Source organism: Ascaphus truei, chromosome 17 (genome assembly GCF_040206685.1).
Source record: "Ascaphus truei isolate aAscTru1 chromosome 17, aAscTru1.hap1, whole genome shotgun sequence".
In the NCBI taxonomy this organism is placed as follows: domain Eukaryota; kingdom Metazoa; phylum Chordata; class Amphibia; order Anura; family Ascaphidae; genus Ascaphus; species Ascaphus truei.
In genome coordinates, this window is record NC_134499.1 from 44,319,266 (window position 1) to 44,335,267 (window position 16,002).

Here is a 16,002-nt window from a genome sequence, read left to right on the forward strand (position 1 = left end):
TTAAAACATCTTCATAAGTTAGCGGTTTAATGTTCAGAGCTGTACAGTACTTTTGAAGAGACTTATGAGATTTTGAAAGCTATGTTCCACATGTTCTCAGCTATTTTGGTTTGGTGAATTTATTGAAAATACTTTATCCTTGAGTGAGGTGGTAAAACATATTTATGATGATCCTACCTCTGAAATATTTATAGAATCACATACCTCTTTAATGATTTACATAATTTAATTTAAAAAGGTATATAATGATGCCCATGTACTGGAGAAGATCCTTAAAGAAAAAAGGAAAGAGCTTGGCCCTGTTCCTGATGATGATGATATGGCCTCTCCAAAATTGAAGCTAAGTAAGTATATATTAACATTAGTTTATTTTATAGTATTTTGGGTCTGTAGAAAAAACAAACACAAAAATCAGTGTTAAACTAATCTCGAGAACCACGATTGAAAGTTATCTGTTTTTTCCCCTGACTTTGCCACACACTACTACAATTATGTCTGTGGGGTCACGATTAGAAAGTCGCATCTTCAACTTTCTGTTGGCCCCTCACCCCGCTGCCATTTTGTTTCTACCAGGCAAGTATTCTTGCCCGGTGGACAAAACCGCTTGGCAATTGGAAACCGGGAGGTCCCCGGAGGTCGTGACCATGGATCAGCTCCAGGGGAACCCCTCCCCACTTGGCTCAGGTAAATAAAAATAAAGAAAAGTGCAAAATGCGAGCAGCGCGCACTGTTGCTGTACGTACACATTTTCTGTTCTTGTGAACTATAATAATCTTTACGTCTTCCACTGAGATTATTTATTTCATTCCACAGCACAATGGGCATTAGAAATGTGCAGTTGACTCTGTATTTTGGATTTGCTGAAAGTCACTTGGTTTTGGATTATGGGGAAAATGTGAATTTGATGAAAAAAATAATTGTCATGTCAATCTGGAGCTGTTTTTTTATTCCTATTTTAGTATTTGTAATATTACATTTATTTTGCTAAAAAAAAGATAAAAATGTGGTTATTTAGAAAAATAATAAAGCCAGTCAATATTGTTAATTATTGGTGCCAATCTGCAACGAGGCACGGTCCTGTTTTTTCGGGTTATGGTTGATCTTCCAAATAGTTACTGTCGACATTGCCCTGACCGAATCGAAGCTCATCCCCACTGGGATCCACTGCATAAAAGTGAATCACTTACAATGCTGATCGCTGCCATGACAGATGGCTTAAAGGTGTTAATCCAACTAGAACTGATTGACTGATTGGTAGGGACAAGTCAGATGGTGGCATATTTCTGCTCACCCAAAGATAAATCTGTAACTGCACCAATTTCTCAGCAGTTTACTATGTAACTTATGATACTTTTGAGAAATCATCCAAATCATCATAATTTATTTTTTAAGTAAAAGCATGCCGCAACTTAAGGGAGCACCGCAATACTTTGCGGTCAGTTTAAGAACAAACTAAAATGATACACAATTAATTTTCTTATGAAAAGCCAGAAGGAAGAAATAAGTCCTGCACCGTGCCAGAAACAGTGGTAAAGTCAAAACGTACCTGAGCTCTGGCGAGTTCCAGATTTCTGAACCTGCAAACGAGAAATAAACATGGTATTAAATTGATCACTTTACTTTGGATATATTTAATAGATTGTCTGTGGCAAATAATACATTCTATACTCCGTATTCGAAATGTGATGGTATTACTTGGTATGGACTCGGCACCATTACATTAAGTCACTTACCACAGCTCCTTCTGCAAGTAATGTGCATGTATCTTAAAAAAAACACTATAGCATATCTTAAAATGTACTATGGTGGGCCATTGCTAATAAATAATTTGGCAAACATTACTAGGCAACAGACAAGCAGGATATAAATGAAGTGAACAGGATAAACAGAACTAAAAATATAGAAAAGTTGTCAAAAAGTAGCTGAACCAAGATGAACCAACACAGGATCTTTTAGGACAATGGCATGCAGTATCAGTGCTGATTTTTGTAAAGGTACCAGTCACGCAAATTCCAGCCATTAAACATGTTGCTGCCATTAGCTCACTTGGTTGAACTTTGGACATTAACCCTTTAATGCCAAAGGGGCCAGCAGGACTTCATTAGCTCCACTGGCAGTTTTACTATTGCGCTTTCCTCTTGTTGCAATATTTAGGAATGTCACCTTTTTTAAACGATGTAGCTGCGTTCTGGAGAGATTTGCCTCCAAAGGAAATAAAAATGGCTGCTGCCATTCACACACATTAGAACAGAGGTTTCTGTGTTAATCGATGCCAGGAACGCCACTAAAAACTACAGTTGTTGAAAAGAAAGAACTAAATTCAAATGATGCTTAGTATTGTAAAAACAGTGTCCGTTAGTACTGTAGGTTAAACAACAATTATTTTAACATGGTATTTATTTGCCACACATTTAATGCGTTAGAGAAAAACCTCAAAGCTCCAAACCCAAAATTGTGCTTTTGTGATGCTTCACAGCTCCTATTCGGACTTTGTTGCTTTAGAGCTCTGGTGCTACTATTTCATTAAATTTATAGACAAGACTTAGACAACTTCTGTTATACCATTACCAAAGTTTTGGGTCACTACAAAGTACATGGGTGTATGTGTGTTAATCTTCATAACACTCTATTTTAATCTTTATTTAACATGGTTGATTCATTGCTTTGGAATTGATTATCACTGCTTTTCTTCACTAGGTAGAAAGAGCGGAATTTCTCCGAAAAAGTCAAAGTATCTCAGCCCAATGCAACATAAACTCAGCGAGGTTTACGAAGCAGTGAAGAATTACACAGATAAGCGAGGCAGGCGGCTCAGTGCCATCTTCCTTCGCCTCCCCTCCCGCTCTGAACTCCCCGACTACTATTTGACCATCAAAAAGCCTATTGATATGGAAAAGATTAGGAGCCATATCATGGCCAACAAATACCAAGATATTGATGCCATGTGTGAGGACTTTGTGATCATGTTTAACAATGCATGCACTTACAATGAGCCAGAGTCTTTGATATATAAAGATGCCCTGGTCTTGCATAAAGTGTTGCTGGAGACCCGAAGAGATATTGAAGGAGATGAGGACTCTCATGTCCCTAATGTCATCCTGCTTATCCAGGAGCTGATTCACAACCTCTTTGTTTCTATGATGAGCCATCAAGATGAAGAAGGAAGGTGCTATAGTGATTCTTTGGCTGAAATCCCTGCCGTTGACCCCAAATTTCCTAAAAGACTGCCTCTAACATTTGACATTATTCGAAAGAATGTTGAAAATAACCGTTACAGAAGATTAGACTTGTTTCAGGAGCACATGTTTGAAGTTTTGGAAAGGGCTCGACGGATGAATCGGTAAGTTAGTAATAATACACCTAAATGTCACCTGCAATGTGTAAAACTGCTAATGATGGTGACACTGTTTGCTGCTGATCAGTTTGCACCATGCTGAATATTTACCCGCCAGAAAGCAGGGGTGTCATCTGGAAATTACGTGGTGGGTATCCTATTGGTGACACCAGGGGTATGTTTCTGTAGTTTGGTGGCCAAATCTTTTTGTGTTAAAATCCGCACAAACAAATTTTAAATACCTGGCGATCCTGCAAGTCTAGGGACCATGGATGAGTTTCAGGGGATCCTCCCACCCCCTCCCTGGGTTCAGGTAATGTAAAAAAAAGATATGTCCATTTGGGAGGGAATTGCTTGGTTTCATAGTTTACACATTTTCAGACGTGATCTTCCTATTAATTGCATCCAAATTCCTCCGTCTCCTCCGATCACTATCTAAGTGCCAAGCCTTCGAGAAAATAAATTATGGAAATATTAAGGATTGAAGATGTGCAAAACTATTCTAAGTGTAGTAAAATTTGTAATGTGTAACATTTTTAGCAATTTGATTATTTGTTTCCGTATAAAACAGTTTTCCAAGCCTCCAAGGGCTAATAATGTCACCCAATAAATACTATGTGGCCCTAGCACTGAGTGGGGAAGGCGGCACGGCCCTAGCACTGAGTGGGGAAGGCGACACGGCCCTAGCACTGAGTGGGGAAGGCGACACGGCCCTAGCACTGAGTGGGGAAGGCGGCACGGCCCTAGCACTGAGTGGGGAAGGCGGCACGGCCGTAGCACTGAGTGGGGAAGGCGGCACGGCCCTAGCACTGTCTGGGGAAGGCGGCACGGCCCTAGCACTGAGTGGGGAAGGCGGCACGGCCGTAGCACTGAGTGGGGAAGGCGGCACTGTCTGTGGAAGGCGGCATTGTCTGTGGAAGGCAGCACGGCCCTAGCACTGTCTGGGGAAGGCAGCACGGCCCTAGCACTGAGTGGGGAAGGCGGCACGGCCGTAGCACTGAGTGGGGAAGGCGGCACGGCCCTAGCACTGAGTGGGGAAGGCGGCACGGCCCTAGCACTGAGTGGGGAAGGCGGCACGGCCCTAGCACTGAGTGGGGAAGGCGGCACGGCCCTAGCACTGAGTGGGGAAGGCGGCCCGGCCCTAGCACTGTGTGGGGAAGGCGGCACGGCCCTAGCACTGAGTGGGGAAGGCAACACGGCCCTAGCACTGTGTGGGGAAGGCGGCACGGCCCTAGCACTGAGTGGGGAAGGCAACACGGCCCTAGCACTGAGTGGGGAAGGCAACACGGCCCTAGCACTGAGTGGGGAAGGCAACACAGTCCTAGCACTGAGTGGGGAAGGCAACACGGCCCCAGCACTGAGTGGGGAAGGCAACACGGCCCTAGCACTGAGTGGGAAAGGCAACACGGCCCTAGCACTGAGTGGGGAAGGCGGCACGGCCCTAGCACTGAGTGGGGAAGGCAACACGGTCCTAGCACTGAGTGGGGAAGGCAACACGGCCCTAGCACTGTGTGGGGAAGGCAGCACGGCCCTAGCACTGAGTGGGGAAGGCAACACGGCCCTAGCACTGAGTGGGGAAGGCAGCACGGCCCTAGCACTGAGTGGGGAAGGCAACACGGCCCTAGCACTGAGTGGGGAAGGCGGCACGGCCCTAGCACTGTGTGGGGAAGGCGGCACGGCCCTAGCACTGAGTGGGGAAGGCGGCACGGCCCTAGCACTGAGTGGGGAAGGCGGCACGGCCCTAGCACTGAGTGGGGAAGGCGGCCCGGCCCTAGCACTGAGTGGGGAAGGCGGCCCGGCCCTAGCACTGAGTGGGGAAGGCGGCACGGCCCTAGCACTGAGTGGGGAAGGCGGCACGGCCCTAGCACTGAGTGGGGAAGGCGGCACGGCCCTAGCACTGAGTGGGGAAGGCGGCACGGCCCTAGCACTGAGTGGGGAAGGCGGCACGGCCCTAGCACTGAGTGGGGAAGGCGGCACGGCCCTAGCACTGAGTGGGGAAGGCGGCACGGCCCTAGCACTGAGTGGGGAAGGCGGCACGGCCCTAGCACTGAGTGGGGAAGGCGGCACGTCCGTAGCACTGAGTGTTGGTTTACAAAATTGTAAAAGCACATCCACAAATTAAAAATGTATATTAACATCATATTGAAGAGTATTTTTAGTATTAAATACTGAGATCACATAGTTCAACTCTATGTGCTATGAATAGAAGTTGCTTTGAGTGGAAGTTTCTAAAACTAAAGAAGCTCCTTTTTAAAATTAAGGCATTTTTAACCCAGGCATATCTCTGCAATATAAAGCTATATTACATAAATATTACATGTTTGTGACTTGCATATGTCAAGAATAATTTGGAGGTGAAAGTCTTTCAAAGATTATGTATCTTTAGTTAAAGATTTTGAGTTTTCTTTGCAAGAACAGAAGTGTGAGGATTCTTAAAGTAACAAACTAATATTTATTTGTCTGAGACTGCAAACAATTGTTGTTTCTTAAACCCTACAAAGTTAAAGGGATTTAAACCGGTACAATGATTCCAAAACAAACCTAATAAAAACCGTTCAGCAGACAGTCTATCGTCTGGGAGTAATATATAAAACCATAGCTTTTCACAAATGTGTTTTTAAGCAACAGCAGCTTATATATTGAAGGGCCGTATCTCTGTCTGCGCGGGAAAAGGAATATGTTATAGTCCATAGTGATAGTATTCATATAAATGTTCCATAACAGTTTTCCTTTTTACCCTAGATTTATCATGGATTTTAATGGTTTAACAAGTTTATTTATATATACGGCTCAAAAAAAAACAACCACTATTCTACACTCCTGGGACGTTTAGGAGAATTAGAGATGACTGCAGAACCTCTAGGGAAGCAGAGCAGTCAATAACCGCTCTGTGCTATGCAAGGCATTGTGGGGTGTAACTTCCAAAAGTAAAGCAGTGATTTATAATCTTTAATGGTGGTCCATTAAATAGCTTCACAACTTATAATAAATCTATATTTCTCTAGGACCAATATTTCTACTAGTTCTCTGGCTACATCTTCACAACAACCCACAAAACATGCCAAGAAAATTATAACCGCGATATATATTCAGATATTGTCCATTTATTTTATGGGTGCATTGCTATTTTCCCTCGGTTATTAGTATTCCTACAAATGAATGTGTACTTTGATGTTTTCATACTTGTCATGGCCATTAATTTCTCTTATATATTCCTATTTCCACCCTGTCAGGACGGACTCTGAGATTTATGAGGATGCAGTTGAGCTCCAGCAATTCTTTATTAAAATCCGAGATGAGCTTTGCAAGAACGGAGACATTCTTCTGTCTCCTGCCCTCAGCTATACCACGAAGCACCTTCACAATGATGTGGAAAAGGAGAAAAAGGAAAAATTGCCAAAAGAAATTGAAGAAGATAAGGCCAAAAGAGAAGAAGAGAAGCGAGGTATTTCCCTTGATCTAGTTTCTGTTTAATCAGCAATATTTTTGATTTTAGGCATTGAGGAAAGATGCAAAGCTTTCTAGTATTTTTGATGGATGATTTTCAAACATCGTGTATGGTTTCGTAGAAGTCATACAAATGTGTTCTTAGCTTGGCGGTGATACCGTATTCTTTTATAATGTTGTTGGCATTATAATATGTGATACATTGGTAATTAAGGAGTATAATACTTACACTTGTTTCATTTGTATGAAAATGATGTCGATCGCTACATGTAACCTATAGAACGTGCCACTGCCATTTAACCTATAGAACGTGCCACTGCCAGTTATTTGCTTTGCTCCTGGAAGGGATTGCCCCCTTAATGTCTAATCATTTTGTCTTTGAGCAGCTCTTTCAGACTTTTAGGCGTCACTTTGGGCCATATTTACTAAGTGGTGCTCTGCTATAAGACACCTAGCACTAGATGACACCTCACCGCTCATTTACTTGACTAGGCTGGATGGCCTCATGGCATAGCAAGTATGTATGACTTTTTACGGCCTTAGGCAAAATTTATGGCAGACAAGCAGGCACTCTTGCAGTTATATTATGCAACGTGCTGTATAGTGTCAGGTTTATATTGAAACATTTTATTATTACTGCCACACTCCATTTCCTTTAAACATTTAGAGAGCCTGAAGGTCTTGTTCTCCCAGCATCATGGCCATGTTATTCATTGTGTAAAGATGGTATGGTCGGGACTTGCTGCCCTCTTTCATGCCTACGGAATTCAGAATTCCCTAAAAGCGTAGCACGTGATCCGGAGAAGAGCTAAAAAGCAAAACAAAGCGATTACGTCCACTAGATACGACAGGCGGTGCTGGCCTCGTCGAGCCCAATGGGTGTCATTCGGATACTTTAAAGGTTAATTAAAGCGGCAATCCACCCCTCCTCTCCACCTCCCAAAAAATGGTTTCCTACCTCGGGGTCACACAGAGCTCAACAATAGTGCTCTACAGCTCTGGGGACTCCTCCATTGCCGGTAAATTTACTTTTACATTTTGCTGAGTTTCTGACTACAAATATGGCCTCTGGGGTCTCTAATAGAAAACCGCTACATCGTCATATAATGACCCCATGGCCATATTTCGCTCTCATTTTTTGCTCAGGATATTTAAGGAGTAATTTACAAGGAACCGGGAGGGGTTTCCTAAAACCCACTGAGGTAAGAACAAACCCCCCTTGCTTTCCCTACCCCCACCCACAAAATTGCACAGAACAGAAGGATTCTTTGAGATGCTTTGCTTAAATGTTGTTTTTTATTTCTTGGTCTGAATTATTCTGTCTTTTTGTTTATTTTTAATTGAAATAAGAAGCTGAAAAAAGTGAAGACCCTGGAGGTGTTTCTGGACAGTCTGGATTGTATCGCACATATAGCCAGGACTGCAGCTTTAAGAACAGCATGTATCATGTCGGGGATTATGTGTATGTAGAGCCTGCAGAAGCCAACTTGCAGCCACATATAGTCTGCATTGAAAGGCTCTGGGAAGATTCTGCTGGTAAGTCTACCCTTGCTTTCATTCTCGGAAGACTTGGTTATACCTCTATATTGCAATGTTGCCAATAGATTAGAGACGTAATGTATGAATTTTTGACACAGAAAGGTTATGAAAAAGTAAAAATTCTGGGAATAATTTGCTATCTTTTTGCAATGCTTGGAAGTTTTCTCTGACTTTCACACTTTAATGCTACAACAGTTCTCTTATGGTGAAAAAAAGAAACATACAAGGCAAACATCTAGATACGTTGTACAAGTCTAAATGAATTCATATTAATAATAGTGAAGTGAAAGAAATTACAGCAACTCCGAACATCTCTACTTCTAATTTGTACAGATTTTATTTTTTAATATAATACCTCTGCTGCTTGCAAAAAAAAAAAAAAAAAAAAAAAATGCAGTAATAACACCTTTCATATCATTCTGGAAACCTTACCTGCCAGTTCTCTTGGCTGTAATTCATCAAGCTATGATGCTAGGTGTTGAACCACGATCCATTTGAATGGCAGTTACTGGAAGATCGGGATGCGATAGCCTGCATATCACGGCTGTATAAATCCTGGCAATATAGAGGAGGTGGTAAAAGGCAACAAAAATAATGGAGAAATTGCATGTTAAAACTTATAAATTTAAACTTGGGTATCCTGATATGTACACATTTATACAAAGAAGAAAAGGGAACATAATTGAAATTATTCAAAGTTGACTGAATGCTAAGCATTTCTTATGGCATTCACAATAGCAATGATATTTAGGAGACCCGTCAAATTATTTTAAATCCGTTTTCTCTGACTTCAGACACCAATATAGGACCACGTGATTCTGACATTAACGTGCAAGTAATACAGCTTCTGTATTTCACCTTCTTTGAGGGAAGCGTGACATAAAAATGCAAACATGTGTTAATGTTTAAAAATATTGTATTGATGTAAACAAATCAAACTTGCAATATATAGTTAACATATTATGACAAATTGCATGTTACTTTATAGTTATAAAATTTTATGACATAAAGATACATATTACGCCCATCTCTTTGGTGTTCTTAACGCCTCTTCTCCCTCGGCTTCTCTCCCTTGTAGCTTCTTGTCAGATCCTCCTCTCTTCCATCTCCTTGTTATTTAGTGGCCTTTATATTTTATACTATTTGGTTCTATTTAGTAACATGGACTTAAACTGATTGGTTTAAGGTCCGGTATTCTGTATGTCTTGACCTATTTGGTGATTATATATTTGTGGGCTTTTGTACAAACCAGTTGTATGAATATTTTTGAGCTAACAAAGTTAGGTAAGAGCTATAAGGCTGAGATTTTGTGGGAATAAACTTGCAAATCCTTCTCTAGGTGAGAAATGGTTGTATGGTTGCTGGTTCTATCGCCCTAATGAAACATTTCACCTCGCTACCCGAAAGTTCTTAGAAAAGGAGGTCTTCAAGAGTGATTACTACAACAAAGTTCCCGTGAACAAAATTCTTGGCAAATGTGTGGTCATGTTCGTGAAGGTAAGATGAATATGGCAAGTCTATGCGAAGTTTGATTTCAAACTTTATGGTCACTTTGCAGGACAATAAGATCACCCATATCATAATGCATTAAAAATGTCACAATCCTTGGAACAGGGTACTTCAACAATTACTTTGTAAAATAGTTTTTTTTTTTCCCCTCTCCAGATCGGTTTATGCTAAAAATTTGTACCTAAACCATAAACGATTTGCTTGAAATTAATGTACAAGCACACAACATTTGAAATTGTTCTGTTTTGTGTGTTGTATTTTCTACTTTAGTGTTATCTTTATAATGCTGGGTTCCCTTTCTCTTTATAATAATGATTTAAAAAGTAATTGTATGTAAACAATTGTTGGGCACCAATCCTAAGAAAAGACATTATGGAACTAGAGAGAGTGCAGAGAAGAGCCACCAAATTAATAAAGGGGATGGACATTCTAACTTATGAGGAGAGGCTAGAAAAATTAGATTTATTTACATTAGAAAAGAGGCGTCTAAGAGGGGATATGATAACTATATACAAATATATTCAGGGACAATACAAGGAGCTTTCAAAAGAACTATTCATCCCACGGGCAGTACTAAGGACTCGGGGCCATCCCTTAAGGTTGGAGGAAAGGAAATTTCACCAGCAACAAAGGAAAGGGTTCTTTACAGTAAGGGCAGTTAAAATGTGGAATTCATTACCCATGGAGACAGTGATGGCAGATACAATAGACTTGTTCAAAAAAAGGTTGGACATCTTTTTAGATGGGAAAGGTATACAGGGATATACCAAATAAGTATACATGGGAAGGATGTTGATCCAGGGATTAATCCGACTGCCAATTCTTGGAGTCAGGAAGGAATTAATTTTTCCCTTTAATGGGGTTTTTTGTTTGCCTTCCTCTGGATCAATAAGTAAGTATAGATATAGAATAAAGTATCTGTTGTCTAAATTTAGCATAGGTTGAACTTGATGGACTTACGTCTTTTTTCAACCTCATCTACTATGTAACTATGTAACTATGTTACTGCCTTTTGTAATTCACATTACATTAGGCATTTGGGCCCATATTTACAAAGTGCTGGTATCCTAGAACAGGGGAGCGCAAACTTTTGCTCCTGCGCGCCCCCCGCCTCCCCCCCTCCCCTGTCTTTGCCTGCCTCGGTGCTCGCCCCCCCACCTTTGAGCTGTGTCAAATGACGCGGCTGGGTCATGTGACGTCAAGTCACCCGCTGCATCATTTGATGACGCGTTGCCATAGCGACCCTACACCCCCCCCCCCCCCCCAGAAAAATCTCCTGCCTCCCAGTTTGTGCACCGATGCCAATTCAAAGAGTCTTATGTACCAGGTGTGAACTTCTCACGACCACCAGCCTTTTGTATATGATTATTTTTATTCTCACAATTCCTCTGACCTGCATAAACTTTGGGAATGAGATTATAGCATCAGGAAAAAATAGCATAACATGAATTGTCTGAAAGACTCCTTAAGCGCACCGATTACAATATCTATTTTTATCGCTAAAATTGTTTTGCAGTATGTCAATTTTGATACTAGATTTGAACTTTACAGTGTTCACCTTTTAATACATGGGTTATGTCCCCAATGTACAGTACATTTAAAGCCAATTCAAAGGAGTGCTAACATTTGGTGAAATCCCTTTAAGTGATTGCTTAAGACGACGAAGGTGCCAATTGTAGTCAGATTCTCTTAAAGTGCCTTTGCTTTTCCTGATCTCACAGGAATATTTTAAAATATGCCCAGAAAACTTTCATGATGAAGATGTGTATGTCTGCGAGTCCCGCTACTCTGCCAAAACAAAGTCTTTCAAAAAGATCAAGCTCTGGACTATGCCTATTAGTTCAGTTCGATTCAGGACCAGAGATGTCCCCCTGCCAGTGGTCCGGGTTGCTTCTGTGTTTGCAGTTAAGAATAAGGTTGAAGAAGATAAACCCCTTGACACCACAGAGGACAACAAAGAGGAAGACATTACCCAGAGTCTGGAAAAGGTTTGTGACATTTCCATAGTACCTTATCAATGACAATGGAACGAGGAATGGGTTTAGTTGACTTTAAATGAAGTTTCCCGGGTCTATAATGCATAATATCCGTTTTGGGGTCTCCCTGCTGGGTCTTTTATTCCAGGCTTTTTGTGCACTATTGAATTTAACATTTTCTGTAATAACTACTATAAAATAAATCCATTTTTGTAATAAATAGACACAAACCATATTAATCCTAGGTTATACACGCAGGAAAGAGACTTGTTGTGAGATTTTGATGTACGCTTATAAGATCTTTGCGCTTATATTTGATGTCCCACTTTTCTACGAGGTAAAGAGTTGCATCGAATCTTCCTATCTTTAGGACTCCCAAACCAATATCTAAAGATGCAATCTCTTGTATCTGACCCACAAAACTGCATTTTATAACTAAATTACCAATCTAATTAGCTACCTTATACAAATGTAACGGTGCTTAAGGTAAGATTTGATTGCTTTTTTGTTTATTTGGAAATTAATCACAAATTCATTTTGTTTGGGGTCTCTAATTGACAATCAAGTGTTTCCTTACCCGTGGCCCACCTTATCCTTTGCAGGCAACCAATACAAGTGGGGTGATGGGGGGGTTGCCTGTGAAGACTTAATGAACACACACTTTCTAAAGACACAGCGTAATATCACACACAATTTAGTTAAATTAAATGTATCACAGGTCTCAGCTCGCCATGTTTACAAACCAACTCTAAAAAATGTTTTTTAAATACGTGTCTGAATAGATTTAACTGATTTTAAATATGTGCCTGTAATGCGTACACTTTAGTCCTAGGTGGGAGGCAAATACTGTGAGAAAGAGAGAGAGAGATCTATCGGAAAGTAATACATTGAGAGTTACCTCTCGTTTTCAAGTATGTCCTGGGCACAGAGTTATAATGACAAATACATGGTTACAAATACATAGTTACACTAAGTGAAAAGGGTTATATACAGTACCTTATATACAAGACATTGCATGCACAGTTAAAGATAATATATATTATAGGCGTATATAACATTTACAGACAAGATTAAAATGTGAGACAGCTTTAGTTTTGAAAGAACTTAGACTTGTGGAGGCAGTGAGAGTCTCAGGTAGACTGTTCCAGTTGTGGGATGCACTGTAAGAGAAGCAGGAGTGGCGGCCGGATACTTTGTTAAATCATATATATATGTATATGTATATATATATGTGTATGTATATACCACTACTATTAAGTTTATGGTGGGTAAAAAAGGTGACAAAAACCCTCCACAGTAAAGCATAAAGCAATTGTAAATATTACTGTACGTTCATTTGCATGTCTTAGACAGGTCTGCAACCCTGTCTTTCCCTATTGTCACCCAGCATACAGCGCTTCCACTGCAGCAAGGGATTCTGGGAAATGACATGCAAATGAGCACTCAGTGCCACCTTTTGTCTCAAGCTCATATTACACAAGCCAATCCTCAAGCCAATGCATGCTGTTTTAAAAACAGCTTTTAAGACAGAGGCTGGGATGAGAAAGAAAGCCATTAAACCCACTCACAGACATGTTTCAACCTTGATGGGTATCATCAGTGTGAGGTTGGTCTTAATGGCAAAACAGATCATACACGAATAAAACAAATAAGTATACATACAAGCAAACACTCAAAATGGCAGTTAGGCCAAAATGGAGGTGATGATAGCCACACACATTATCTCAGTCTTCACACGAGTCAGACAAATGTGACTCATCATGGTACCTTAAAGGTCTCCTAACCCCTTATTCAATCTATCCAAAAGTTCATCAAGCTCCTTAGTACTAATATGTGGTATTCCAATATTTTCAGGGTCTTTACTCTCTTATCAACCATAATCAATGGAGTCTTGATCGAATTCATAAAGTTCTGATAAGTGAAATCAAGTCAATGGCAGTTAAAGCTGATCAAACGTCTATATCCTTTATTGGATATTGGAAACTCCCTCCCCCTCCCCCCCCACTCCTCAGTCCTGAGTAGGATATCCTATAATGTGGCTCATTCGCCCATTTATAAAGTTTCCAACCAAGTGGTGTTGAGGCTTCATAGTATTCTTTAGATGCTGTATAAACATTCCTTGTATGCTCTAATTACCACAATTTCTACTCATTCTCATCACCTTGGTGTATTTATGAAGGAGAAGGAAGATGTTCCGGTAGACATGCCTAATGGAGAACCTGGCTGCTATTACTTTGAACAGCTTCTGTACAATGACTTGTGGTTGAAGGTTGGGGATTGTGTGTTTATTAAATCACATGGATTGGTGCGGGCGAGAGTGGGAAGGTATGTATATCTCCACTAAGCTGAAGTCAATATCAACGCTTGTTAAAATACTTCTAATATCTTTCTTCTGTTACTCAAACACCTCGAGTAGAGTTAATTTGCTAAGAACGGAAAAGGAGGGGAAGGGTTTCAGTATAAGAATCCTTTAATGTGGCAAAAAAAGCTTAAATAGGAATCAGATCTGCATTTGAAAATAAAAAAAATATAAATGTTCAGCAATAAAAACCCCATGAAGTCTGTTATTTTAAATTGAGTGCCGCTTTTAGCCAACTATTTTACAATGTCTGTTTTTTAATTGTGACCATTTGGAGGATAAATTACTATTTACTATGGTTTGATTTTTTAATCTGTACTGTGACTTTAGTAGAACAGATGTAGTACTAGCCCAAACCATGAGTATATGTAATATTTGTACCCATCATATACTATTAACACGTTGTTACCATATTCTTGCAATTTACATTTTTATAAAATGTTGCTCTTAAAAGATTATCACTAACCATTAGACTTTGGGATGCTAACCGCACAAAGCATATGCTTGGTTCACTAATGCCTAGCACTATGCCTAGACCTTTTTAATGCCTGGTTTGTCACCTTCATTTTTTCATATTTTGCTGTCAAGAGAACTATACTCAATAATAAATTAAAATAAATTCGGAGCATCAAAAACCTTTTGGAACAACTGGACCAACATTTAGGGGTCTAAAACATTTTTTTCTACTTACTATTTGAAACTTCGGTGCAATTTGTTTTAATTTTAAACTTTTTACGTTTTCACATAGGAGAGTGATAATCAACTTATGGTTGTACCAATCAAGGGCATTGTGGGGCCCCAAAAGTTGAGTCTCCTTGCTAAGGTATCATCCTGTTAGGTATTTTTTCTATGCTCTGGTAAGGGAGCATATTTATATACACACTTTTTTTGCTTATATGCTGTTATAATAGCTTTATAAGTTATTATAATATTGTTTCTCTTATCCATTGATATTGACAAGTTATTAATGCTGTTTGCAGTTTGTTAGATCAGAATGTAATTTTCCTGTGATCACTGTACAATGTGATGGTGTTTATTAATATATTTTTGAACATCTATTAGTGTCTTGTTATTAAATAATTTGTGTGACTTTAATAAGGCTCCCGCTAATGATAATATATGATACATTGTTGGGAATGAGAGATACCAACCGTACCTCACTTTACTATTTTGGGGGGGAAATTTGGTATTCTGCTGAAATGTTTTCTCCTAAATTGTACCCTTTAGGAGAGATGTGAATCTATACACATTGATTAATTTTTAATACCAATTATTGACCTCAAGGACTATTCTATTATTGGGGCCTTGTTCATTAAAGTGCGATCCTGCCGTTCGCAGCAGGATCTTGTAGAACTTGCCATTCAAGTCAGTAGCCGTTCCTGTGCGATCTCTCTGGAACCTGAAGTACTTCAATTACTGAATTGGGCCCTTAGGGTGGGATTCATCAAGCCATGATGTGGGGTACCATTCAAGTCAATGTCGGTTACTACCGGATCTGGGCACATTGCGGCTATCATCTGCTGAGTTATACGGTGCATCTTTTGCCCCCTCCATGCCATGTTTAGATATCTGTTCTTTTTTTACCTTTTAGAATTGAAAAAATGTGGGTTCGAGATGGTGCAGCATATTTCTTTGGTCCAATCTTCATACATCCCGAAGAAACTATCCATGAGCCAACAAAAATGTTTTACAAGAAGGAAATGTTTTTGAGTAATTTAGAGGAGACCTGCCCAATGACTTGTATATTAGGTACGGTTTGCTGTTTCTACACATTGCACTGCAGTTCAGATTCTATTTGCAAGAGGAAGTTGGAGGTAGTCAGTTTAAATGATTTTAGT

The 16,002-nt window shown here is 40.1% G+C and overlaps 1 protein-coding gene across 21 annotated transcripts in view; it reads left to right on the forward strand.

Moving 5' to 3' along the window:
• The window catches only part of PBRM1 (polybromo 1), a 101,348-nt gene that overhangs the window by 53,854 nt on the left and 31,492 nt on the right, over positions 1 to 16,002 (forward strand). For 8 of the 21 annotated variants that reach the window (XM_075575006.1, XM_075575012.1, XM_075575017.1 and 5 more), the window contains 9 exons: positions 239 to 344; positions 574 to 684; positions 2,698 to 3,340; positions 6,568 to 6,779; positions 8,132 to 8,317; positions 9,660 to 9,817; positions 11,551 to 11,817; positions 13,985 to 14,130; positions 15,756 to 15,913. In XM_075575006.1, the coding sequence (XP_075431121.1) occupies positions 239 to 344; positions 574 to 684; positions 2,698 to 3,340; positions 6,568 to 6,779; positions 8,132 to 8,317; positions 9,660 to 9,817; positions 11,551 to 11,817; positions 13,985 to 14,130; positions 15,756 to 15,913 (1,987 nt within the window). The remainder of the gene's footprint in view (positions 1 to 238; positions 345 to 573; positions 685 to 2,697; positions 3,341 to 6,567; positions 6,780 to 8,131; positions 8,318 to 9,659; positions 9,818 to 11,550; positions 11,818 to 13,984; positions 14,131 to 15,755; positions 15,914 to 16,002) is intronic. The other 13 variants (XM_075575014.1, XM_075575020.1, XM_075575024.1 and 10 more) reach the window with 3 other exon arrangements.